The following is a 23587-nucleotide window of genomic DNA, read 5'->3' on the forward strand; positions in this document are numbered from 1 at the left end:
CACCCCCACTTCAGAAGGGCTAACACCTTTTGAAATCATCCATGGGAGACCATATAGACTACCTGTGTTCCCTGCAGATTTGCAAAAAGCAGATGAAGAACAGTCCTTGGCAGATTACATGATCAGAACGCTCAAAATGAAAGATGTGTAGAATGCAAATTTACTGCTACCTGATCTTCCTTCCCCTCAGGTTGATAACCCCATCAAGCCAGGAGACTGGGTCTACATCAAGGTCATCAAAAGAAAGAACTGGGCCAGCCCACGGTGGGAGGGACCATGCCAAGTCTTGCTGACTACCCCCACTGCAGTAAAGATTGCTGAACGGCCCAGCTGGATTCACCTCAGCCACTGCAAGTTGCAGAGAGTGCTGGACCTCTAATTCGGAGTGGTGGGAAAGACCGACTTCAAAGGGGCCTCATCGTCTAGGGTGGGGCGTCTCAATGGTGGTGGAGAATCCAGCGATCCCCACTCCGCTAGGCGAGGGGATGTCCCGTTGTCTCTGCCATCCTAGTAGCAACGGAGCTCCGTATGCCAGATGGATTCTATGCTGCACTATGGCTGGAGTTTGCTATGGTTTGTGGGCTCATCTGAATGGACCAATTGACAGTGTCAACCGTGGAAGAAGACGGTCATGATGAGAATTTTGAGGACTGGTCATGGGACCCCAGAAACCCATACGAAACCAACGCTTGGTACCGGTATGTGAAGTTCACTGTGAGAGCTCACACACAGGAGGGATAATATGTGTGTTCCGAACCCCCCCCCCTTCCTCCACAAAGGTTTACCTGGAGGCCAGAACAATGACTGTCACTGAAGCAAAATGCATGGCCTTTGTGGGAGGAGTTTGGATTTCAACACCATGCTGTCACAGTCAGTGATGCTACCCCTGGACTCACAGAAAAGAACCTGTGATCGAACTCTTTTGGATTAATGTCCGCAACTGTTGAAGGATGAAAGATGCCACAAGTGGCCTAAAGAAGAGGGCCACCTGGAGTGAACTACACGTGCTACATCCAAGGGAATACAACCCACAAATGCATTGACGACTGCTCTCCAGGAGGAAACTGGATGGGAGCTTTGGATATCACTGCTGAGTGTCAGGATAAGAGAGCCATTTCAAGTGGTGAGGGCTCTCCTACCAACATGGCTGCACCATCAAATGGAACCTGCTTCATACAGAATGGCTGGTGGCTTTGTGGTCAAAAGGGTTGTCCGATGCTGCCCGCCAACTGGACAGGAGTGTGTGCACCAGTGAGGGTAACTGACCACACCTGAAGATGCAGCATCATCAGATGACAACGACACAACTTCTGGACGTCGACGAAGGGTTATTGTGACCTTTGACCCTCATGATCCTGTCTGGGGTCAATGATGGACAAAACAGAGCGATTCAGGCTATTGAACAAATGTTCTTGCAAAACAGGATGGTTCTGGACTTGATGACTGCAACACGAGGGTTCCAGCCAGGAAGCAGATCCACCATCGACAGCGTCCCCGCCCCCCGTTCAAATAGAGGCAGAATAATCCTCTTCCCCCTTGGTGGCCAGGTAGTCTACCCTGGCCACTGAAGACTGAAGACGACAACCGCGCGGCAGACGTTTCCAGGTTCTCCCCCGACGAAGCAGTGAGTGCTGCAAATGGGGTGAGAATTGTGCTCACCCTCCAACAGTGGGCGTGCCAAGTCCCTGACGGCTGAACAATCACGAGCAATTTTTGTCTTGACTGTTGTTATTGATAACATTCTGGTCGCCGAAGGCAGAGGGACCGTGTGAGACTTTTCCTGCATTATAACATCTTGCCGCAGGTTTTTCACTCACACACTAAAATTGATCTACGTAGATTGCGTAGATGATGTTTAGCCAAGCATGTTTTGTAGAAACTTGATGATTTGACCATCGAAAATGCCTCGCAAGTGGTGCATGCAATGATGTACTATTTCTGTGTTTTTTTATTGATCTATTTTATTATTATTTTTACTATTCTTCTTTCTTCATTATATTTTCTTACTCATGTTTGATTCATCGGGGTGGGCATAATCATATGATAAACAGGAAGGATATGTTAGGGTTTATAAACTATCTTGATCGTATGATTATGTTGGAATGTAGACTAGAATTATTAACTTTGTTTAAACCTTTTACCTTTCCTTGACTCTGAAAAGTTTAAACACTCAGTTGTTGAAACTTTCCAAATGGTGTGGAAACACTTTCTTGCTTCGTTAGTCATCTACAATGCTCCACTAGTTTCTGTTTCCGCGGCCTTGTAAAACAATGAGCTGGGACCCTCTGCACTGATTAACCAGTTGCTGAGGTGACCACCAAACATGTCCAATGTCACCCCCACCCTACTTGTTCTCAATAAATATGCTCTTGTAAGAGACTAACGGCAGAGTTTGTTCGAACATTGCTGTACCTACAGTAACGAACAGGCTCTCCACTTGCAAGTGCTTAAAGGGCATACTGTCTCCCGTGTGGTTCTTGCAAAATAACAGGAACAGTCTTGTTGGTCTCCCTTTTTTGCTAGTGCATCATAGTCTGGGGTAAAATTTCTTGTTGCAATTCTTAAGATCGAGCCGAGGTACTTGGTTTGCTATGACAGGCTTGGTTGTTGTTCATGTGGCTGAACGTCTGCTCACACACTTAGGTCGAGCCAAATTGTCCACTTTTTTTAAACACTCGACACTCAGTGTTCACCTTTATTTTCCTTGGGCCACTCATTTTAATGGAATGATTCTGTTGGAGTAACCTCGAGAAAGCCTTGGCCTGCCAGACCAGGGGGGCTTATGTTTTACGAGTTTACGACTCTCCTTTGAACTAAATGCTCTGTATTTAGTTCAAAGAAGGTCTATTGATCCCCATCAGCCTTATGGTTCCTTCCTGTCCTTTTGTGTTTGTTTTGAAAGAAGTCTTCAATGACAATGAGCAGGTCTTCTTTGCTTGCGAAATGTTCTTTGGTTCGGGACTTTATTCCTTTTCAGTTAACTGTAGCTTTGATTCATAGATTGTAGATGATAGAAACTAGATATATATAGTTTGAAGTAGTCACATTAAAGTTATCCCATATTTACTCAATGTTCGTTTAAGGAACTGTATATCAGTTACCTTACATTTACTTAATATGTGTTGAAAGGTTTAAGTAAGGTTAGATATTATTATTATTATTATTATTATGTGTTGTGTTAGTTTACTAAGAAGTTAAACTTAGCAAGGGTTTAGTTGCATTGTTTCACAGGTAAGCGAGATTCAAAGTGCTTCAAGTTATCTGATCACAGTCGAGGAGGAGTCGGCCACCTGTGGAGAGGACAACTGGTTGGGGGAAGAAAGCAGATTCTGCACTCCCAATGTGGGGGTCGAGAATATCAATTCACACTACACTACATTCCTTAGCTAATCAGCGTTGCTACAGCCACTATCTCCCCTCCCTTTAGTGTAGCAACGCCTCTGTAACCAGGGCACCCAAGACATTAAAAGGAGGAGCACGTGGGGGAGGAACTCAGAACTGGTGGAGATTGTAACTGAGCTTCCTTTCTCTATCGTTCTCCTCGCGAGTAAACTCATCCTGGTTGTCTTCTCCTTCTTGTTTTAGCATGTAATGTTGTCTGATGGTATTTAAACCTAACATTTAATTGGTCCTTCGAGCCGGATGCCGATATACCTGTGGATTCCGGCGGGCGACAGCAGAGATCCAGAAGGACCGCGCGCGGCAGGAATTCCCTAGGTGGACTCCTAAAATCCTTTTCAAAGGCTGGCTGTCTGCTCGTCAGCCGGGATCTGAAGGTTGAAGGCAGTCCGAGGCGCAGAGGTGAAGAGAACCAGGGGGTGAGTTGTTTTTTTTTTTAAAAAAGAATGGTGCGGCCGAGGGCTTGTCGTGCCCTATAAAAATCCTAGGTTAGAACGGAGAGGTCCGTCTAAAGGTACCAGTAAAAGTTACACACGGAGAAGTCCGTATAAAAGTTACAAAACGGAGAAGTCCGTAGAAAAGTAACAAAACGGAGAAGTCCGTACAAAAGTTACAAAACGGAGAAGTCCGTAGAAAAGTAACAAAACGGAGAAGTCCGTATAAATAGGACAGAAGTGTCCGACGGAGAAGTCCGTCAAAAAGGGTTGGCGGAGTGCCCGGGAAACCGTAATACTGAATGATTGAGAGTGTGAATGGGAATACGTATCACTAGATATAGTATTCCATATTAAAACAGTGGGGAACACATAACGTGGTTCTGTGGACGCAATAGGCAAGGATTCTCCACCAGTTCGCTGGTAGAAGTGAGAATCACCACAGGATCTTTTCGTTATCCCGCTGGAAACACCCGACTTTAGAAACCCCTATGGTTTTACAGTTGGGACCAAATTGATTAAAATGGGGAACGGGAAGAGCAAAATTAATATTCGAGATAATCTAAAATGTAAAGATTGGAAAATAATTGAAAGACAGGATCCCGATCGACTTAAAAATCTCGATAAATGGGTTAAAAAATACAAATTTGAGGGACAACTAAAAACAAGCAAATTGATAGAACTCAGAGGCGCCATAAAGGAGAAAACAAAGAGAAACCCTAAAAAAATGAAAGCGGAAGGAGATGAGGATGTGACGTTTTGGCTTAAAGTAGCAGGAGTGAGAGAGAAAGGAGAAAAAGAGAAAGTGGAAAAAGCGCTGTATTGCAGGAAGGAAGATGATGAGACTGGGCCTAATAGTCGGCAAGCAAGAGAGAACCAGAGGTTACAGAGAGCAAGAGAAGAAGAGGGAGGTCTAGAGGAAGTAGAGAAGAGTGTGGTGAAAACACATGGTACAACTTCAAAACATAAGGCCATAGAGAAGTTGTATCCACAATTGCCTGACACTGATGAGGGGTCACCCCCCCCTTATGGGCTGACAGACAGAGCCACCAGAAAAAAAAACCCAATAGAAATGGAGTGGTCAAAGACGATGGGAGCAAACTATCCATTGACTCCTAAAGCCGAACCTAGGCCTTCAGCCCCATCAGCTGAAGGAACTAGTGTTGAAAATTCTGAAGTAACTCCAAGTATGCCGCTGTTTCCATTGATACAAGTGGCTAACCCAAATTATGACCCAAGAAATGAGGAAGTTCACCCCAGGGTGGTAATGGTTTACAGAACATGGACAATGGATGATATAAGGAAAGCATTAGAAGGTGTAGTTTCTTATAAGGAAGATGTGGAACAGTTTTGTACAGGTATGGAAGACTTGAGGAGATCTTACAGTTTGAACGGGGCTGAAATCCAACAAGTTTGGATGACAGCTTTGGGCCCAGATTGGCATTTAGTCAGAGGGGAGTGGGCACCCATAAATGCTCAGGGTCAACCCTTACCCTATAACAGCCCAGAATTATTTCATCAAATGGAAGGGCTGATTAATCGGGCACGCAACAGATATAGGATGAGAGCAAATTATACAGAAATAGGGAGGACAAAGCAAATTGATAATGAGGTCTTTGATGCGTATCGAGTGCGCATGACAAAAGTGTTTAAAGCACACAGTGGACTGGTGGAAGATAATGCACCTCAAGGTGCTTATCAACAGCAACTAAAAAATGCCATCCACGCAGGGTCCAGGCCAGCAATACATAGCTGGGTAACCAAACATTATATAGGCTTTAACACTGGAACTTTGGAGGACTACATAACTCACGCCCTCCATGCAGAAAAGGTGGTGAAAGAAAAACAGAAAGAAGTGAAAGCAATAAAAGACACTTTTTTGGTAGAAGAGGACAGTGACACTTTTTACCAAGATGCAGACCGAGGGTGGAAAGGTCAGAGGGGGCGAGGAGCATCTAACAGAGGAGGCTTTAGAGGCAGAGGCAGAGGCAGAGGCAGAGGAAAAGGATTTGGACAATTTGGTGAAATAAAATGCTGGAGTTGTGGAGAAATAGGTCATATGGCACGTGACTGCACAAATGGACAAAAACAATTATGACTAGATCAGGATCGAAATAAATCAGATCCCCATGTAACAGAGTGGGAATCTAACTGCCAAAATGAAATAGAGATTAGCCTAAATATACAGGAGATATTTTCTTTAGACACAAAGGGGCCGCAGATTAGATTACTGGTAAACGGGGAGGCAATCACTTTCTTATGTGACTCAGGAGCATGTAAAACAGTCTGTAAGGAGCCAGTACCAGGCGCGCGCGTGTCAGGGAAAAAGGTGGGGGTCAAAGCTGCAAATGGGCTAATGACCCTTGTCACAATGTCTGAGCCAGTTTGGATAAGAGATCCTGAGGGTGAGGCATGTAACATACCGGTTCTGCTGTATCCCGACTGTCCAGTGAACTTATTGGGAAGAGATGGCTTGACACAATTGAAATTGGCATTGGTAACTGATGCAAATGGGAAGCTGGTGGTAAAGAGAAGGGATGAATTGCTGGGCGGTGATGTGATGGTTCTCCAGGGTACAGGACGACCATTTTATTACTATGCTTTGGGCGTACCAAACATACACCCAATGAAGGTTGCAGAAGCGTTACTCAATGAAGGAGAAAAGTCTCTGACAAAACCGGAAGAAAAAATGCAATCTGATGATTTGCATGTCACCACCTGGTACAAAACTTTTCCAGGACCTGACAAATTGTACTATGACACTCTTATGAAGTTGTCACCAGTTGGTGCCACAATCACATATCTGTACTCAGATACTGAGAGTGTGGCAGCAGCAACAATAAAACTACCAAAAGAGATAGATCGAAAAATAAATAAGATGATTTATCCACTGCATGTATCATTGTTCCGGGGCAAACATATGGAATGGAAAGATTTAGGGGAATTCGTAGAAGAGGGAGAAAATGCCACTGATTGGGTCGCAACGTCAGTAAACACATGGAGAAGTGAAAGCACAGGAATGACACGAAAAGCATTGAATTGGACAACCCACGTTAAAGGGGAAGTCCACATGAAATCTGATGAAGGAATGTGATCCGTACTTTTAACACAAGAAGAAGAGGAATTGTTGGCAGAAGTACCTCTACAGTTGTGGTCCCAAGGACCAACTGATGTTGGATTAATAAAAGGAATCTTGCCAGTAACAGTTAGATCAAGAACAGAATATAGGCCATGCATTAGACAATACCCATTGAAAAAAGATGCAATGGAAGGCATAAAACCAGTAATAAGTGATTTAATCCAAGCAGGGGTGATAGTAAAATGTGATGATTCGCCCTGCAACACTCCAATTTTCCCTGTGAAAAAGGCACCACCCTCCACAGGATGGAGAATGGTGCAAGATTTGCAGGCAGTAAACAACGCCGTCATTCAAAGAGCTCCATGTGTACCAGACCCACATACGCTGTTAAATTCATTAAGACCTGATGTTAAGTATTTTACTGTAGTAGACATCAGCAATGCATTCTTTTCCATACAAATTGATAAAGGAAGTCAATTTTGGTTTGCATTCACATATGAGGGACAGAGGTATACGTACACCAGGTTACCTCAAGGGTATTGTGAAAGTCCTACTATTTATTCGCAAGCCATGAATGCAAGCATGTCCACTTTTCAACCTACAGGAGGAAGCCAAATTTTGGTGTATGTAGATGATGTGTTGTTGGCCTCACCCGATGAGGAAAGTTGTAAACGAGATACCATAGAATTGCTCTGTCATTTGGCAAAACAGGGGCACAAGGTGAACAAAAGCAAGTTGCAGGTGTGTAGGTCAGAAGTAAAGTATTTAGGACATAATTTAAGTGCAGGTGGAAGAACAATTGTTTCAGATAGAAAAATTGCCATACTGCAAGCGCCAAAACCAATAACAAAGAGGCAAATGATGTCATTCTTGGGGTTAACAAACTACTGTAGATGTTGGGTACCAAATTATGCAGAAATTACAGCACCACTACAGAGATTAATGTATGAAAAAAATGTGAAAATGTCATCACCAATTGAATGGTCAGAAGAGGCAGAAGAGGCATTTTGTGTGATAAAACAAGCGTTGGTGTCGAGCACAACCTTAGCATTACCAAATTATGCTAAACCTTTCATCCAAACTGTGGACTGTAAAGGACATTTCATGACGTCATTGTTGATGCAGAAATCGGGAGATAAATGTCAGCCAATAGCGTTTTTCTCAACTAAATTGGACAATGTAGCATGTGCGCTGCCACACTGCGTAAGGGCAGTAATTGCAGCATCTATGGCAGTGGAAGCAAGTGCGGGAATTGTGCTGTTTCACCCATTAACTCTTAAAGTACCTCACGCGGTGTCAGCCCTGCTTTTACAGACCAACATGACTTTCTTATCACCAGCAAGGCATTTGTCATGTATGGCAACTTTGCTGTCGCAACCCCATTTGACTTTGGAGAGATGCACAATATTAAATCCAGCCACATTGATTCCAAGTGAGGAGGAGGGTGAAAAACATGATTGTCAAGAATTGGCCGAGAAAACAGTCAAATGTAGAACAGATTTACAGGACACACCTTTGAAAAAGGGGGAAATCCTGTATGTAGATGGGTCATCAAGGAAAAATGAACTGGGAAAAACGTTAACTGGGTATGCTGTTGTAACAAAAGATAAAGTGTTGAAAGCAGAAGCCTTACCGTCTAATTACTCTGCGCAAGCTGCCGAATTGGTCGCATTAACTGAAGCATGTAGGCTGATGAAAGATAAAGTGGCGACAATTTACACAGACAGCCAATACGCATTTTCTACTGTCCATGTGTTTGCGCAATATTGGAAAAATAGAGGAATGGTGACCTCAACTGGGAAAAATGTGACCCATGGCAAGTTACTAGAAGAACTCTTGGAGGCAGTTCAAATGCCACAAGAAGTAGCTATATGCAAATGCACATCACACACACACAAGACTGATGAGGTGTCAAGAGGAAACGAGTTTGCAGACAAGGCCGCAAAGGCTGCTGCAGAAAAGGCACCAACACTTCTATATACACAGGATGCAGATCAAATCACCGACACAATTCTAAAAGATATGCAACAACAAAGTCCACAGAATGAAATTCAATCTTGGATTAAAAAAGGGGCAAAAATGGTGAATGACATCTATGAGTGACCAGAAGGCAGACCTATCTTGCCAAAGAACCTGTTCAAATGGGCAGCAATATTGACACATGGCGCGACGCATGTGTCAACAGGGGGGATGGTAGGGCAGGTCAGCCACATTTATACAACATACGGATTTAATTCTTATTCAAAAACTTTTTGCAGAGCCTGTTTAACGTGTGCTAAACACAATCCACAGGGTAATCTTAGACCGAGGCGAGGGAAATTTCCCCAACCAAAATATCCATTTCAAGTAATACATATGGATTATATTGAACTAAATCGTGATAATGGGAAAAAATACTGCCTGGTCATAATAGATGCATTCACAAAATGGATTGAATTGGCTCCAACCAGAAAACCTGATTCTCTAACAGTGGCAAAAACGTTATGTAGAGACATAATACCGAGATACGGGATCCCGGAAAGAATCTATAGTGATAATGGGACACACTTTGTGAATCAAGTGATAAACAAAATAGGCACAATGTTCCATATAGAATTAAAAAATCATTGCTCTTACCACCCGCAAAGTGCCGGAATGGTGGAAAGAGTTAACGGGACAATAAAAAACAGATTGAAAAAGTGCATGGAGGAAACCGGAAGACCATGGACAAAATGTCTAGATTTGGTTAAACTATACATAAACATTACAAGCACTGAGGGTTTAACCCCATATGAAAAACTGTTTGGGCGACGATATAGATTACCATATTTTAAAAACGAATGGGAAACTGATGATGATTCCAATCTGGCAGATTACATGAGAAAAATATTTGAGAAGCAAAAAAAACAAACCACTAATGAAGATGTGTCTGTCCCTCAACAGGAACTGGAATTAGTGGAACCAGGTGATTGGGTTCTCATTAAGAGCATCAAAAAGAAGCACTGGCATTCTCCCAAGTGGGAAGGGCCATACCAAGTGTTGTTGACCACTCCAACAGCGATCAAAATAGCTGAGAGGTCAACCTGGATACACCTGACACATTGCAAGAAAGTCATTTCCTTTGAGGTAACGTCCGACAAAAAAAAGTGAACAAAAGTCTGATTAAGGTGACCTTACCTCTCAGTGAAATGACAATGCCAAGGAGGTGGACAAATGGGGCTGTTGCATGCCTGGCAGCCGCATTTGTTGACCTTATGTTGTTTTTAGCAATAGGGTATTTGTGGGAACCAGTGGGGGCACGCCCAGCCATGATGAGTGAAGCAGAGATGGACGGGCAATTTAACCACACCGCCTTCAAAAATATCATTCCATCATATCGGGCTAAACGACAAATTGGACCTGTTATTGAGTCTGCGGGACGAACTACAGACAGGTGTGTGAGAATGTCTGGCAGTAGTGTAGAATTATTGCACCAGAAAGGGACAACGGTAACTTATCAATTTGACCTCTGCAGTGTAATTCATTGTGGTGGATCCAGAACGCCATGGAAAAAGTATGATGTTTACATGTGTACTTTGAAAGCAAATGCTGTGGAAGCAGTACCATGGTGTCAATGGGGAAATGTGCTGTGGAATACTGGGCCTAAGGGGTATGTTGCCTTTTACACTAGGCCATGGGAATGGATGTTAGTGAAGGGGATTACTTTGGCTAGAGGGCAAATGCAACCATTGAAAGATGGCCAGCACAACCCACTTTTATTGACTATATCAAATCTTAAAAGTAACCCATACTCATTTCGAACAGTGGGGGGTTATGGATCGTCTTTTTTACCATTACCAGGTTGTGGGGGGGTGTCTTCAGTTAATGATTTTTATCTAGTAATGGGCGTAGATATGCCGGGTGAAGACCCTTTGGCTCTGATAAAGATCAAATTAATTGATGAGAAACAATCACAAAAATTAATCCATCAAAGCCTGCCTGATCAAAAAGATACCACTCGAATTTCTTTGCCACAGGTACCTTCTGTAATGGCAGTAAATCTATCGAGAATGGATGTGGATGATTGGTTTCAAGTGACTACAGGTGTAACTGGCAAGAGTAATAATTGGTTGTTATTGGCAGAACAAGCTGCACAGGCAGCAAAGACTGAATGTGTCGTATGCATGGGTCCCCGACCATTGTTGTATGTTGTCCCGTCGCCATTATCCAAAGATTGTGTGAAATCTGTTATGACTACTGCAAATCCTAGCCTAGAGTGTAAAGCGTGGGACAAAGTGTTCCCTATGACATCTGTTCAAGAAAAAAAACCATTGTTTTCAAGAAATGTAGCCAAAGGTAATTTTACGTGTATTTACATAACAGGATCTGGGAAAAAGCTGGGAAATCTGTCAGATGACTGGTGCAGTGAAAAAATTGAAGCCGATGTATCCTTTGTTCCTGTGTCACGAAGTGATATATGGTGGTGGTGCGGTGATGATAGAATTTTTGATCGTCTGCCAAAAAACCATACGGGTATTTGTGCTTTAGTCACGTTAATTTTGCCCACCTCCATATATCCAGTGACTGCCATGAATCTTGTGGTAGAGGAGCAAAGGGTGATGCCGGTGGAATGGGCTAAAGTCGGTAGAAGCAAAAGATCTTTAAATTGGAAAGGTGACCATGATCCAACTTATATAGATGCAATTGGAGTACCCCGAGGGGTTCCTAGTGAATACAAATTAGTTGACCAAATTGCAGCTGGATGGGAGTCTTCCCTTTGTTGGTGGTGTACGATAAACAAAAACGTAGACAGGATAAATTACATCCATTACAATGTGCAGAAATTGGGCAATTGGACACAAGCTGGGCTTGAGGCCGTGCACGAACAGCTAGCCACAACTTCCCTAATGGCTTTCCAGAATCGCATTGCTCTTGATATGTTGTTGTCTGAGAAAGGGGGGGTCTGCGCCATGTTCGGAGAACAATGCTGCACCTTCATCCCCAACAACACTGCCCCTGATGGGAGCCTGACGAAGGCCATTGCAGGCCTGCGGTCCCTCAACATGAGGATGAAAGAGCACTCTGGTGTGGACACATCGGTGTGGGACAACTGGATGAATGCCTTTGGGAAGTATAAAGCCCTTGTGTCCTCAATTATAGTATCAATTGCAGTATTTGCTGCTATACTCACCTTGTGTGGATGTTGTTGTATTCCATGTCTGCGTGCTCTGTTTAATCGTCTCATCACTACAGCAATATCGCCTATGGAAGACAAGATGGCCCGGGTATGCCTCATGTCTGAACGCCAGCATGATGATGATAACGATGATGATGACGGAATGCTTTCATTTGAGTTCGCAGACTTTTTCCCAGATCTGTGAGTTCCTGAATGACTGTGTCGCAACGATTATCCTTTTGTTGTAAACATATTTGTGCTCATACTTGTGATCCGACAACTGAAAATCGAGAGAAGTGGTTGTGTTTGGTGATGTATTGATTGAGCAAATATGTGATAAACAGGAGGGAAATGTTGGAGTAACCTCGAGAAAGCCTTGGCCTGCCAGACCAGGGGGGCTTATGTTTTACGAGTTTACGACTCTCCTTTGAACTAAATGCTCTGTATTTAGTTCAAAGAAGGTCTATTGATCCCCATCAGCCTTATGGTTCCTTCCTGTCCTTTTGTGTTTGTTTTGAAAGAAGTCTTCAATGACAATGAGCAGGTCTTCTTTGCTTGCGAAATGTTCTTTGGTTCGGGACTTTATTCCTTTTCAGTTAACTGTAGCTTTGATTCATAGATTGTAGATGATAGAAACTAGATATATATAGTTTGAAGTAGTCACATTAAAGTTATCCCATATTTACTCAATGTTCGTTTAAGGAACTGTATATCAGTTACCTTACATTTACTTAATATGTGTTGAAAGGTTTAAGTAAGGTTAGATATTATTATTATTATTATTATTATGTGTTGTGTTAGTTTACTAAGAAGTTAAACTTAGCAAGGGTTTAGTTGCATTGTTTCACAGGTAAGCGAGATTCAAAGTGCTTCAAGTTATCTGATCACAGTCGAGGAGGAGTCGGCCACCTGTGGAGAGGACAACTGGTTGGGGGAAGAAAGCAGATTCTGCACTCCCAATGTGGGGGTCGAGAATATCAATTCACACTACACTACATTCCTTAGCTAATCAGCGTTGCTACAGCCACTATCTCCCCTCCCTTTAGTGTAGCAACGCCTCTGTAACCAGGGCACCCAAGACATTAAAAGGAGGAGCACGTGGGGGAGGAACTCAGAACTGGTGGAGATTGTAACTGAGCTTCCTTTCTCTATCGTTCTCCTCGCGAGTAAACTCATCCTGGTTGTCTTCTCCTTCTTGTTTTAGCATGTAATGTTGTCTGATGGTATTTAAACCTAACAGATTCCAAGTGAAGATTTGTGGGTGGCTTTAGCGTAAAACTGTATCTGAAAGCTCAGCGCACGAATTACGAGAATGGTGTGGAAACACTTTCTTGCTCACACACCAGCTCACACTCGAAATTCGACACTGATAGAAATAGAGTGCAGAGTGCTACTGAGTACACTGAGCTTTCTGTTAGATTTATGGGAGTAAATGCGTGGGCGAGTGTTCCCCATCTACTGACGAAACGCAGTCATTGCAGGGAAAATCACCCCATTAAGTGTTTAGTAATACAATTTATTCAGGTTTGGCGGGCCGGATCAAACTATTATTCTATTTATTGTCTTTTATGTTTTAGCATTTTGTTCCTGCTTAGGTTGATGTTTTCTGCAAATAAGGTTGAGTTTAATCATTAATACATTAAAACTCATTCCTAATTTATCCTAATATAATTTATCCTAATACATGAAGAAAAAACCTAAATAAAACAAAACACAACAGTTCTCTTCTTCTCCTCTTTTTTTCTTCCTCTACATTCCTCTTTTTCATTTCATAGAAATAACCACTTCATGTTCAAATCATCCAAATGAGCAAGCAATGGTTACTTCTTACAGATGTACTGTATAATAAATGAGAGACCACTTTACTGCAGGTTGACTCAATGTTCAAGGAAAAATTCAAAACGCAGAATATCACCGTTGACTTTATCCATGAAAAGCAGCATTAATCCTATCTAAATAATCCTAATCCTGTTCAAACAGATAAAGTGGAACAAATCCTTGCATAAAGATATATCTGTCAGTAGCAAGTGTGTGTGTGTGTGGGGGGGGGGGGGGGGGCTTCTGCTATTTTAACACAAATGGAGGTGGGAGCATATCAATCGTACAACTGGGAGAACAACTCTCTCATGGCCCATATTCAGCCCGGAAACCATGTGGCACAACCAAGCCTGTTCAGCTTCCAAACACTTTCTCGACAGAACATTAACACCCAGCAAGCCCTTGTATTGACTTGGTGACCTCGCTGTCTGATGGTGGTCGAGCTACACTATTAGCATCACTAATACTCTGTAAAACTGTGCAGATTAAATCCCTTAATATTGCACAAGTAGAGCTGAAAGGAGCAGTGACAGAACAGAAAGATCTAAATTTGAGTATTTGAGATAATACAGGTCTGGTCAGTGCAGGCTGGAACATTGAGTGTTTTTCCTAGCATTTCACCTTAATCCAACCATCTGTATTTATTTTCTGGGATTTGGTATAGTACAAATGAAACTGTGTGTACCAGAAGTAGAGCAGAGTACTGAGCATATGGTCGAACCACAGTATATATGTTGGTATTGTTGTATTAATTTATTCTATCATTGTAATGTACTTTTTTTTAATACATATAATCGTAGGTCCTGTATTCACTCATTGTATTGACTATAATGACTATAGCATGCAAAACAAATGCAATACAGTTATAGTCACAAGGGAAAACTAGAAGTTCAAGTCAATCAATCAATCAATCAATCAATCAATCAATCAATCAATCAATCAATCAATCAATCAATCAATGATGTTCATGCATGGCTCATTCTGTGCACCAAGAAAAATATTGATGTCTTGAATTAAAAACAATCTTTTTTTTCACTAAAGAGGGGTTCGGTGAATGCGCATATGAAACTGGTGGGGTTCAGTACCTCCAACAAGGTTAAGAACCACTGTCGTAGTGTGACAGATATTTTCATTATCGCACAGTTTATTACAGAAAGTTACATTTTCCTTTTTTGAATTTAGATAATAAAAATAATTCAAACTAACTGCCTATTATTTAGACAAAATATAAATAGTAGTAGTTCAGTAGCTTTCCAAAGTGTGTATTTTAGTAATATGCATTACTTTAAATGACTGAAAATAAAAATTATTTTTATTCAGATTTGGGAATTGAGTATATACCAGGGGTCAGCAACCCGTGGCTCCAGAGCCGCATGGGGCTCTTTAGCACGCCCCTAGCGGCTCCCTGGAGTTTTTGCAAAAATGCGTGAAAATGGAAAAATATGTTTTTGTTGTTGTTGTTGGTGTTTTTTTTAAAATACGGTTTTTAGTTGGTAATCATGACACAACCGTTGTTCTTATGCTGTAAAAATGTATGTACCGTATTTTCCAGACTATAAGGTGCACCTAAAAACCCCAAATTTTCTCAAAAGCTGACAGAGCGCCTTATAGTCCGATGCACCTTATATATGGATCAATTTATGAATTTGTTGATCCATACTGGTTGTACACAGTGCTCTGCCAAAATTTTCAGTACGTTTTAGTACAACTAGTAAATTACAAGGTCGCATCGCTTACCAGCATTACGGCAACCGTGGTCAGGGGGCGTCACTGAATAGCTGTCGTACCCGTGAGGCTATTTTATGTCAAGACAGGCTGCTCTGTTAATGTTTCGAGTAAATTTACGGATCGATATGGAAGGGAAACATAGGTAAGCAGTACCAAGGTGTTAGATCGAACTTTAGTCAGTTCCGATCATTTTGTAAGCCCTCGTTTGTGAAATGCGATTGTTTACACTTTGCTGAGGTTCATGGGAGTCTGCGAGCTGAGTTTGCGGGTGGCTAATGCTATAGTGATAGCTGCCAGACGCACGAGGCAATTTCATGTCAAAATCGGCTGCTCTGTTAATGTTTCGAGTAAATTTACGGATCGATATGGAAGGGAAACATAGGTAAGCAGTACCAAGGTGTTAGATGGAACTTTAGTTCTGATCATTTTATAGAATAGTTTGAGAAACGCGATTGTTTACAGAGGGCTCATTGGTTATTGGCTAGTGGATGCATATCGCAACCCTAGTCAACCGCAGTTTGTTGCAGTGTAGCTTCCATTTTATGCGCCTTTAATCCGGTGCGCCTTATATATGGACAAAGTTTTAAAATGGGCCGTTCATTGAAAGTGCGCCTAATAATCCGGTGCGCCTTTTGGTCCGGAAATTACAGTAGTTGTAAATATATTAAAAATACTGAATTTAAGAATGACGCCAAATAGCAAAATTGCGTCACACAGCACAGGTGAGTGGGAAACAAACAAGTGTGTGAGTGATGGGCCATGGATTCAAAAGGCAAAAATAGAAAGATTGCTGATGATAACAGAGGCTTTAAGAAAGAATGGATTGAAGTATTTGCTTTCATTGCTAATGCTGAAGCATTGCCTGCATGTTTGATTTGCAAGGAGAAGTTGTCAAATAATAAGAGCAATTTGCAGCGAGATTTTCAGCTAAAGAATGCTAAATCTGTTGCCAATCACCCAGTTGGAACTGAGAGGAAAGGTGCAATTGCAGTGCTGGTGGAGAAATTTGAGGATCGAAAAAACAGTTTCAAGAAGTGGATTACATCTCCAAACTCTACTTCTGCGGCAAGTTTTGTTGCAGCCCGGGAGATAATAAAGCGCGGAAAACCATTCACCGATGGCGAGTTCATGAAGGATTCATTCATAAAAATATCAGAGTGCCTATTTTCGGACTTCCAAAACAAAACCGAGATCATTCAGAAAATGAAAGACATGCCTCTCCGCACAAACAATATCACCGATCAGCAAATCAAGGACATCAATTCAGCTCCAGCTTTCTCAATTGCCTGTGATGGATGAGTTGTGTGACGTGACCGATATCGAACAGACAGCTCTCCTACGCAGGTACGTGAACTCTAATGGGCCACAAGAAGAAATGATCAAAATTATACCACTATTTTTTATTATTATTTTAATAGTAGGCATACAACTTTTGTATTGACAGTCTATGTTGCCTTATCAAAGGCTTTTAGATTTTTGCGGCTCCAGACAGAAATGTTTTTTGTTTTTTTTTGGGCCAATATGGCTCTTTGAACATTTTGGGTTGCCAAACCCTGGTATATACTATGTAGATACAATACTAGATAGATGAAATATTGGAGGTGTCGGTCTTTTAGTATTGAGCAACACAAGTCAAACTAATACCACATTTGATCGACACAGCGGACAAATAAATCATGTAGCCTAATTTGCTAGTGAGGGGTTGATGCCAGTTGAGTTACTACAGCACAGATGGGACTCTGAGACAAGCTCTCTCTAGTTACACTGTTGTCAGGGTGTCTACTATGACAAATGGCTGTCTTGGTTTGAGATTAGTGAGGTGGGGCTTGGATGTGCTTAATGAACCAGGAAATTTAATGATTACTATTGGGCTTCTTTTGACTGCACTGGTGGTGACACTCTTGCTTCATCCTGAAGGTTAATTGGACTTGAACCCAGAAAGTCAAAGGGTTAAGCATGGACAGTGTGACAGCCGGTCCTTCTGGGAACGGCCCTTTCAAATGGCTGCTAATCAGATTTGTCAAGGGGCTATCCTTATCATAATGCTATCCTGTGCTACTCTGTTGCTTCTGAACCACACAGCAATATTGATTCACAAATAATAACATTATCCTTGTCGACTGTGGAAGGACACTACTGTCTTTGTAGTCTAGAAAATAAAGCTGCCCTGCTTTTTCCATGATGTTTATACTGGCGATTAGTGAGCAGCTAATAACGCATGCCACACAATTTTTTAAATCTGCATGGAGGAAATTCATTGTGCTGTTAGTCTTTCAACTTTCCATTAGAAATTCAACTCAAGCATTTCTTGCTCAATCCAGCCCATATCTAACGTCCGGCCCGCGTCTAAATTTAAGCTGGCCCGAAGCATTGTTGCATAAAATCAATAATAAGTGGCCCGCTGGGAAAAAGAAAAGAAATTAATCTCATCCTAACGGGAATGCACACATGATCGGTTGCGAGCATGTCTCCTCCATCCCTTCCCAGTTCACGCGCACACAAGTGTCCGTTTGCAAGATAATCAGTGACAGAGACACTTCCTCATTCAAATGTCCACACACCAAGGACTAAGGCAGGGCAAACATTTTGACTTGAATTGGGTTCTACATTTTGACCGGGGGGCCGAACCAGGAGCACATGGATGTAGTGTTTGTGTGAAGTAATATGAATGACATGTAAAGGTCATTGCATAAAAGTTTATTGGGGAGTAAAGCATGGATATTCAAAAAAAGCTTTTGGAAAGTACCGTAATTTTCAGACTATAAGTCGCGTTTTTTTTCATAGTTAGTTTCATAGTTTTCGGGGGGGGGGGGGGGGGGAAGTTATACTCAGGAGTGACTTATATGTGATTTTTTTCACAAATTTTCAAAATTCAAAAATCCATGATGTAGTGAAACCGCGATAAACGAACCACGATGTAGCAAGGGATAACTGTCATTGGAACTGCAAGTGATGTCACCGGCGCCGCGCGGCGGTTGTTTACATAAAGGACAAAGGATTCGATCACGGAATGACGAAGATGACGATGGGCCCCACGTTTGAAGGATTTAATGATTTGGAGTGACACAAGGTTTGAAAAACTTATTTATGTTATAGTTATTTGATATATTTTATTTCGTGTAGCAACTTGTATGTTTTTATCGCTACAGTTCAGTAGTTGTTGGCTCGTTGAACTCTTGTTTTGGGAAATAAAGAGCTGTTTACCAAACCCACGTCTTTCCCGGTACTTTGTTAACGCTACAATATAGTTATATACTAGATCTGTGCGGCGCGCGCGGCGTTATTGACATAAAGGACGAGGAGTTAGATCGATGGATTTAATAATTAGGAGTGACAGATAGTTTGATAATATTGTTGTTATATAATAGTTATTTGAAATATACTTTATATATCATTATATGGGTCTGTGGAATAATTAGAAATGCAACTTACAACGAGTCCGACGTCAGCGGTGCGGCGCATATGCGGCGCATACGCGGCATTGTTTACATAAAGGACGATCGATGCATTTAATGAATTGGAGTGACACAGATGGTTTGATAAACGTGTTATTTATGTAATACTTATTTGAATAACTCTGAATGTTACGTCAGGCCCGTTCTCAGCTCCTCGTTTGTGTATATGTCACGTTAGCATACCATATCATTGAGCCTGTTGTTGCTGGTTCATGTCTGATTTTGGTGTTGGATTTTGACAAATAAATTTGCCCCAAAAGTGTGACTTATACTCCGGTGCGACTTATATGTGTTTTTTTCACTTTATTGTGTATTGTGCACCTTAATATTTTGTGCATAAACCCTGCTCCAATAAAACAGTTTACATGGCACTTCACTTCCAAACCGAGTTTAAACGTTTTCAGTGTAGATACGAAGGAGGACGTCTATTATGTCGTTATGGATATCATGGAGGTGCTGTATCCTCTGCAGGTACGTCGCGGCTATGGGCGGAGTCTGGTGGAGTGTTCTGCGACGCGGCATGTGTCTTTTTGAAGAAGGATGAGTTCCTTCCGATGGAGTGTCCGTCTTTTGTTGCTGTAATCATTAAGCCTTTGATCCTTGATATTTTGTATGGTTCAGTGTTGTAGGGTGTGGTGAGCTTGTTGTGCTTGGGCTGATGGTAAAGCACTGTGTCTCCTGGGGTGAATGTGCTTGGTGTTGCATGATGATGTGTGTCAGCGTAGGTTTTCATCTTGCTTTTATCAGCGTGATGTTTTGCTCTGATGGTGCGATCTGAGCTAATGACTGTGGCTGTGGCTGTGGGAATTTTCGTGTAGATCTTTCGTTGGAACAACAGTTCTCCTGAGGTGTTGTTTCCAAGGAATACTCAGTGTTCCTGAGATACGGATGCTCTTGCCTAGTGTGCGCATAAAACGTTCGGCGGTGGCGTTAGCTTGAGGCCACAGTGGTGTGATCTTGCGATGGTGGAAGCCTAAATAAGTTGCAAACTTCGCAAACTGGTCACCATTAAAAGGGGGGCCATTGTTGGTCTTAAGGACCCTTGGAATGCCAAATATGGAAAACACTTTGTCCATGACTGGTATGACTGTGTTAGCAGAAGTTGAGTTAATAACTTCAACCACTGGGTACCGACCGGGTGTAGTCATCTACAATGACCAATAGATATTCTCCAGTGGGAAGAGGTCCATAAAAACTCAGCTTGCATTGTGCCAGGGAGCTTTGGGCAGCTCTGACATCTGTAATGGCTCCATGTGAGTGACTGGTGTGTTTGCCTGGCATGCTATACAGTTGTCGACTATGGCCTCTGCTTGCTGGTCTATGTTTGGGAAACCATACTTTTGTTCTGAGAAGTTTTTGTTTTGTTTTGACTATTCCCTGATGTCCCTCGTGTGCGAGCTGTAGGACTCTGTTTTGTAGGGTTGACGGGATGCAATTCTTGTGTTTCTCAGAATGATGTCATCAGCGGGGTATACTGTCAGCTCGCTGCTGATTTGTTTGAACTTTCTAAGAATGTTAGTGTGTTGAGTGTTGTCTGTGATTTTGTTCCACGTTTTGTGTCTGATGTGTTCACCGACCTTCTGTAGGACGGGGTCTTTCAGAGTCTCTTCTTTGATCTCTGTGAGGGTCATTGCTTTTTGTGTGGCGTGATGAGACGTGAAGTTGAAGTACTCTTCTGCAATCTTCTCTGCTCGTGTTCAGTTGTTGGTCTGTGATGGCATCGGATGACGGGAGATGTAGTCAGCTGGATTTTCAGCTCCTTTTTTGTACTCCACTCTGAAGTTGTAGCCTCAGTCCCCACCGTTCAATTCTTGCAGGTGGTTTTGATCTGGGGTTGTTCCAGATGGTTTCAAGGGCTTTGTGATCAGTCACAAGTGTGAATGGATGTCCATAGATGTACAGGTGATAGTGCTCACGGCCCCACACGATGGCTAGTGCTTCCCGCTCTGTTTGTGAATCGCGCTTTCCCACGTCGCTGAGTGCATGGCTTGCGTATGCTATGGTGTGTCTCTCTCCATCCACCTTTTGGTAAAGAATGGCCCCTAACCCCACGGGCTCTCGTCGACAACCAACTCTGTCTCCTGACTTGGATCAAAGTAGGACATGGTGGTGTCTCTGGTGAGACCATCCTTGATGGCTCTCAGTGCTGCTGCTTGATCTGGTCCCCATTCCCACTCGGCGTCTTTCCTCGTGAGTGCAGGGGAGCAGAGATGGAGGCAAAGTCCTGAATGAACCGAGAGCAGTAGTTTGCCATGCCAAGGAGACTCCTGAACTCCCCAGCATCCCATGGGTCGCCGGCCTGCTGTATGGCTGCTACCTTTTTCGGATCCGCTGAGATGCCGTCAGCCGAAAAGATGAATCCGAAGAACTCGAGCCTGGACTTGTTGAATTCACACCTCTTTCTGTTCAGCGTGAGACCGCTTTCTGTAATCCTCTGGAACAGAGCCCTGAGGTTATAATCATGTTCGGACTGGGAAGTACTGTAGACAATGATGTCGTCACTCAGATTTTTCACCCCTTTGAGGCTTTGGAGGGTCTGGCAGATTGTGTTTTGAAACACCTCCACAGCTGATGAAATGCCAAAGTTGAAGCGTTTGTAGCGCCTCAAGCGTATGAGTGGTGAACGTGGTGATATACCTGGTGTCGGGGTGGAGCTCTAGCTGGTGATAACCTGCTTTCAAATCCAGCTTAGAAAACACGGTTGCTCCATTGAGTTCATGAATGATGTCATCCACAGTGGGTGTGATGTGACGTTCGCGTTCGATTGCCGTGTTGGCTTGACGCATGTCCACGCAGATTCTCACTTTGTCTGGGTCTTTTGGTTTGGGGGGAGTCCTAATGGGAGATACCCATGGTGTGGGACCAGACACCGCCTCAATGATGCAATCCGCTTCTAAGTTCTTTAGCTTTTCCTCTACTTTCTGTCGTATGTGAAATGGTACACGTCTGTGTGGTTGGCATGTAGGCTATACGTTGAGGTTAATGTGGAGCTTTACCTGAAAGTCTTTTAGCTTGCCAATTCCTTTGAACAGCTCTGCGTTGCTGTTGATGAGCTCTTCTGCAACGGTCATGGTGCTTAGTGAGGGCAACAGAGCGGTGATTATTTTGATCAGTCCTAGCTCCGTGGACGTGTTATAGCTTAGTATGGAAAAACTGTCCCCTTGAATCACGTAGAACAGGCTTTGAGACTGATTGTCTCCTTTCGTGGCTTGTCCTTTCAATGCACCAACAACAGGGAGAGGAACATTGGAACGATATGGGAATATTTTTGTTGCAGTCTGTTTGAGCTCTGGACGTGACTCTAGTCTCACATACGTTGTCTGGCTGATGATGTTCACTGTGGCTCCAGAGTCTATCAAGACTGACATGCTCAGATTTTTTAATTTGATGTTAGTCCGTGGCAGCTTTGTAGTCTTTGTGTTTACAACAAACACATATTCCTCATCACTGCTCAATGAGTCTGCCTGGTTGTTGTCACTGGGTGCAGTGCTGGCCACATGATGTACTTTCTGATATGTGTATTGGTATTGTCTGTTGTTGTCTTTGTGTTGTTTTGGGTCTTTATTTCTGAACGTGGAGCGGCATTGTCCTGCAAAATTGTTTTGTTTACCACATGCTCAGTACATTTTTCCTTTGGCGGGGCAGTCTTCTTTGTGTGGATACTTGCCTCCACAGTTCCTGCACTTGGCATTTGGTTTGCTCGATGCTGGGTATTTGTTCTTAGCTGGATGTCTGTACTGAGCTGTCTGATGCACTGCATTCACACTAGCAACTGCACCTTGCTCCATTCCTATAGCTTGTATTTCGGACAGCTGCAGTCTTCTGCCGTGGTCTAAAAGTTCATTCAACGTTAATTCAGGCTCTCTCAATGCCTTTCTGCGCAGCCTAGACGACGCGCAGCTTTGAATCAGTTGTTCTTTAATTTCAGAGTCTATGTTAACAAACTCACAGTTCTTTGCAAGCATACGTAGCCTGGTGTGGTACCTATCCAGGTCTTCTCCTGATTGCTGCACTGCTTTTCTGAACATGTATATTTTGTATTGCACATTCTTTTTGGGTGAAAAGTAGTGAGTTTTTTTTTGTATCAGCATACTTGTCTGTTGCTGCCGCCATTGTGTCGTAAATGTCATGCACTCGTTCTCCAGCTAAGTGCAACAGCAATGCTTTTAGCCTAGCATCTCCATTTATGTTCATGGCAGTGGTGTAGTTTTCAAACCTTTGTGTCCACTTTATCCAACGAGGTCCAATGGAGCTGACTTCGCTCTCGGTATCAAACTGGGGGACTGTGACACTGCTCGAGAGCGACATGACGGCGTTGTTCCAAGTTATCTCCTTTATCTTAGCAACTCACTCGGTGCGTCGTGTCGTTCTTCTTCCTCTTTCTGTTTTCTTTTTGAGTCCGACGAATGTTTCTGTTTTCGCGCGGGACATGCTCCTCCTCGTCACCAGTGTAATGTCTCCGGGTCCCGTTAAAGAATAAAAGCAGGATGCCTCGTGTTGGAATTTATTCCTAATTTGGCATAAACTCAAGTTACTAATC

General features: G+C 42.8%; 1 protein-coding gene across 1 annotated transcript; it reads left to right on the forward strand.

The window, feature by feature from the left end:
• The first annotated feature begins 2746 nt into the window (after window positions 1–2746).
• On the forward strand, window positions 2747–13221 carry LOC147057640 (uncharacterized). Its single transcript, XM_085910281.1, has one exon. It carries the CDS (start codon window positions 10080–10082, stop codon window positions 12249–12251), a length of 2172 nt encoding a protein of 723 aa, XP_085766407.1. The 5' UTR covers window positions 2747–10079; the 3' UTR covers window positions 12252–13221.
• Window positions 13222–23587: the final 10366 nt, after the last annotated feature.

Source organism: Syngnathus leptorhynchus, chromosome 4 (assembly GCF_054491065.1).
Source record: "Syngnathus leptorhynchus isolate UIUO chromosome 4, UIUO_Slep, whole genome shotgun sequence".
Taxonomy (NCBI): Eukaryota; Metazoa; Chordata; class Actinopteri; order Syngnathiformes; family Syngnathidae; genus Syngnathus; species Syngnathus leptorhynchus.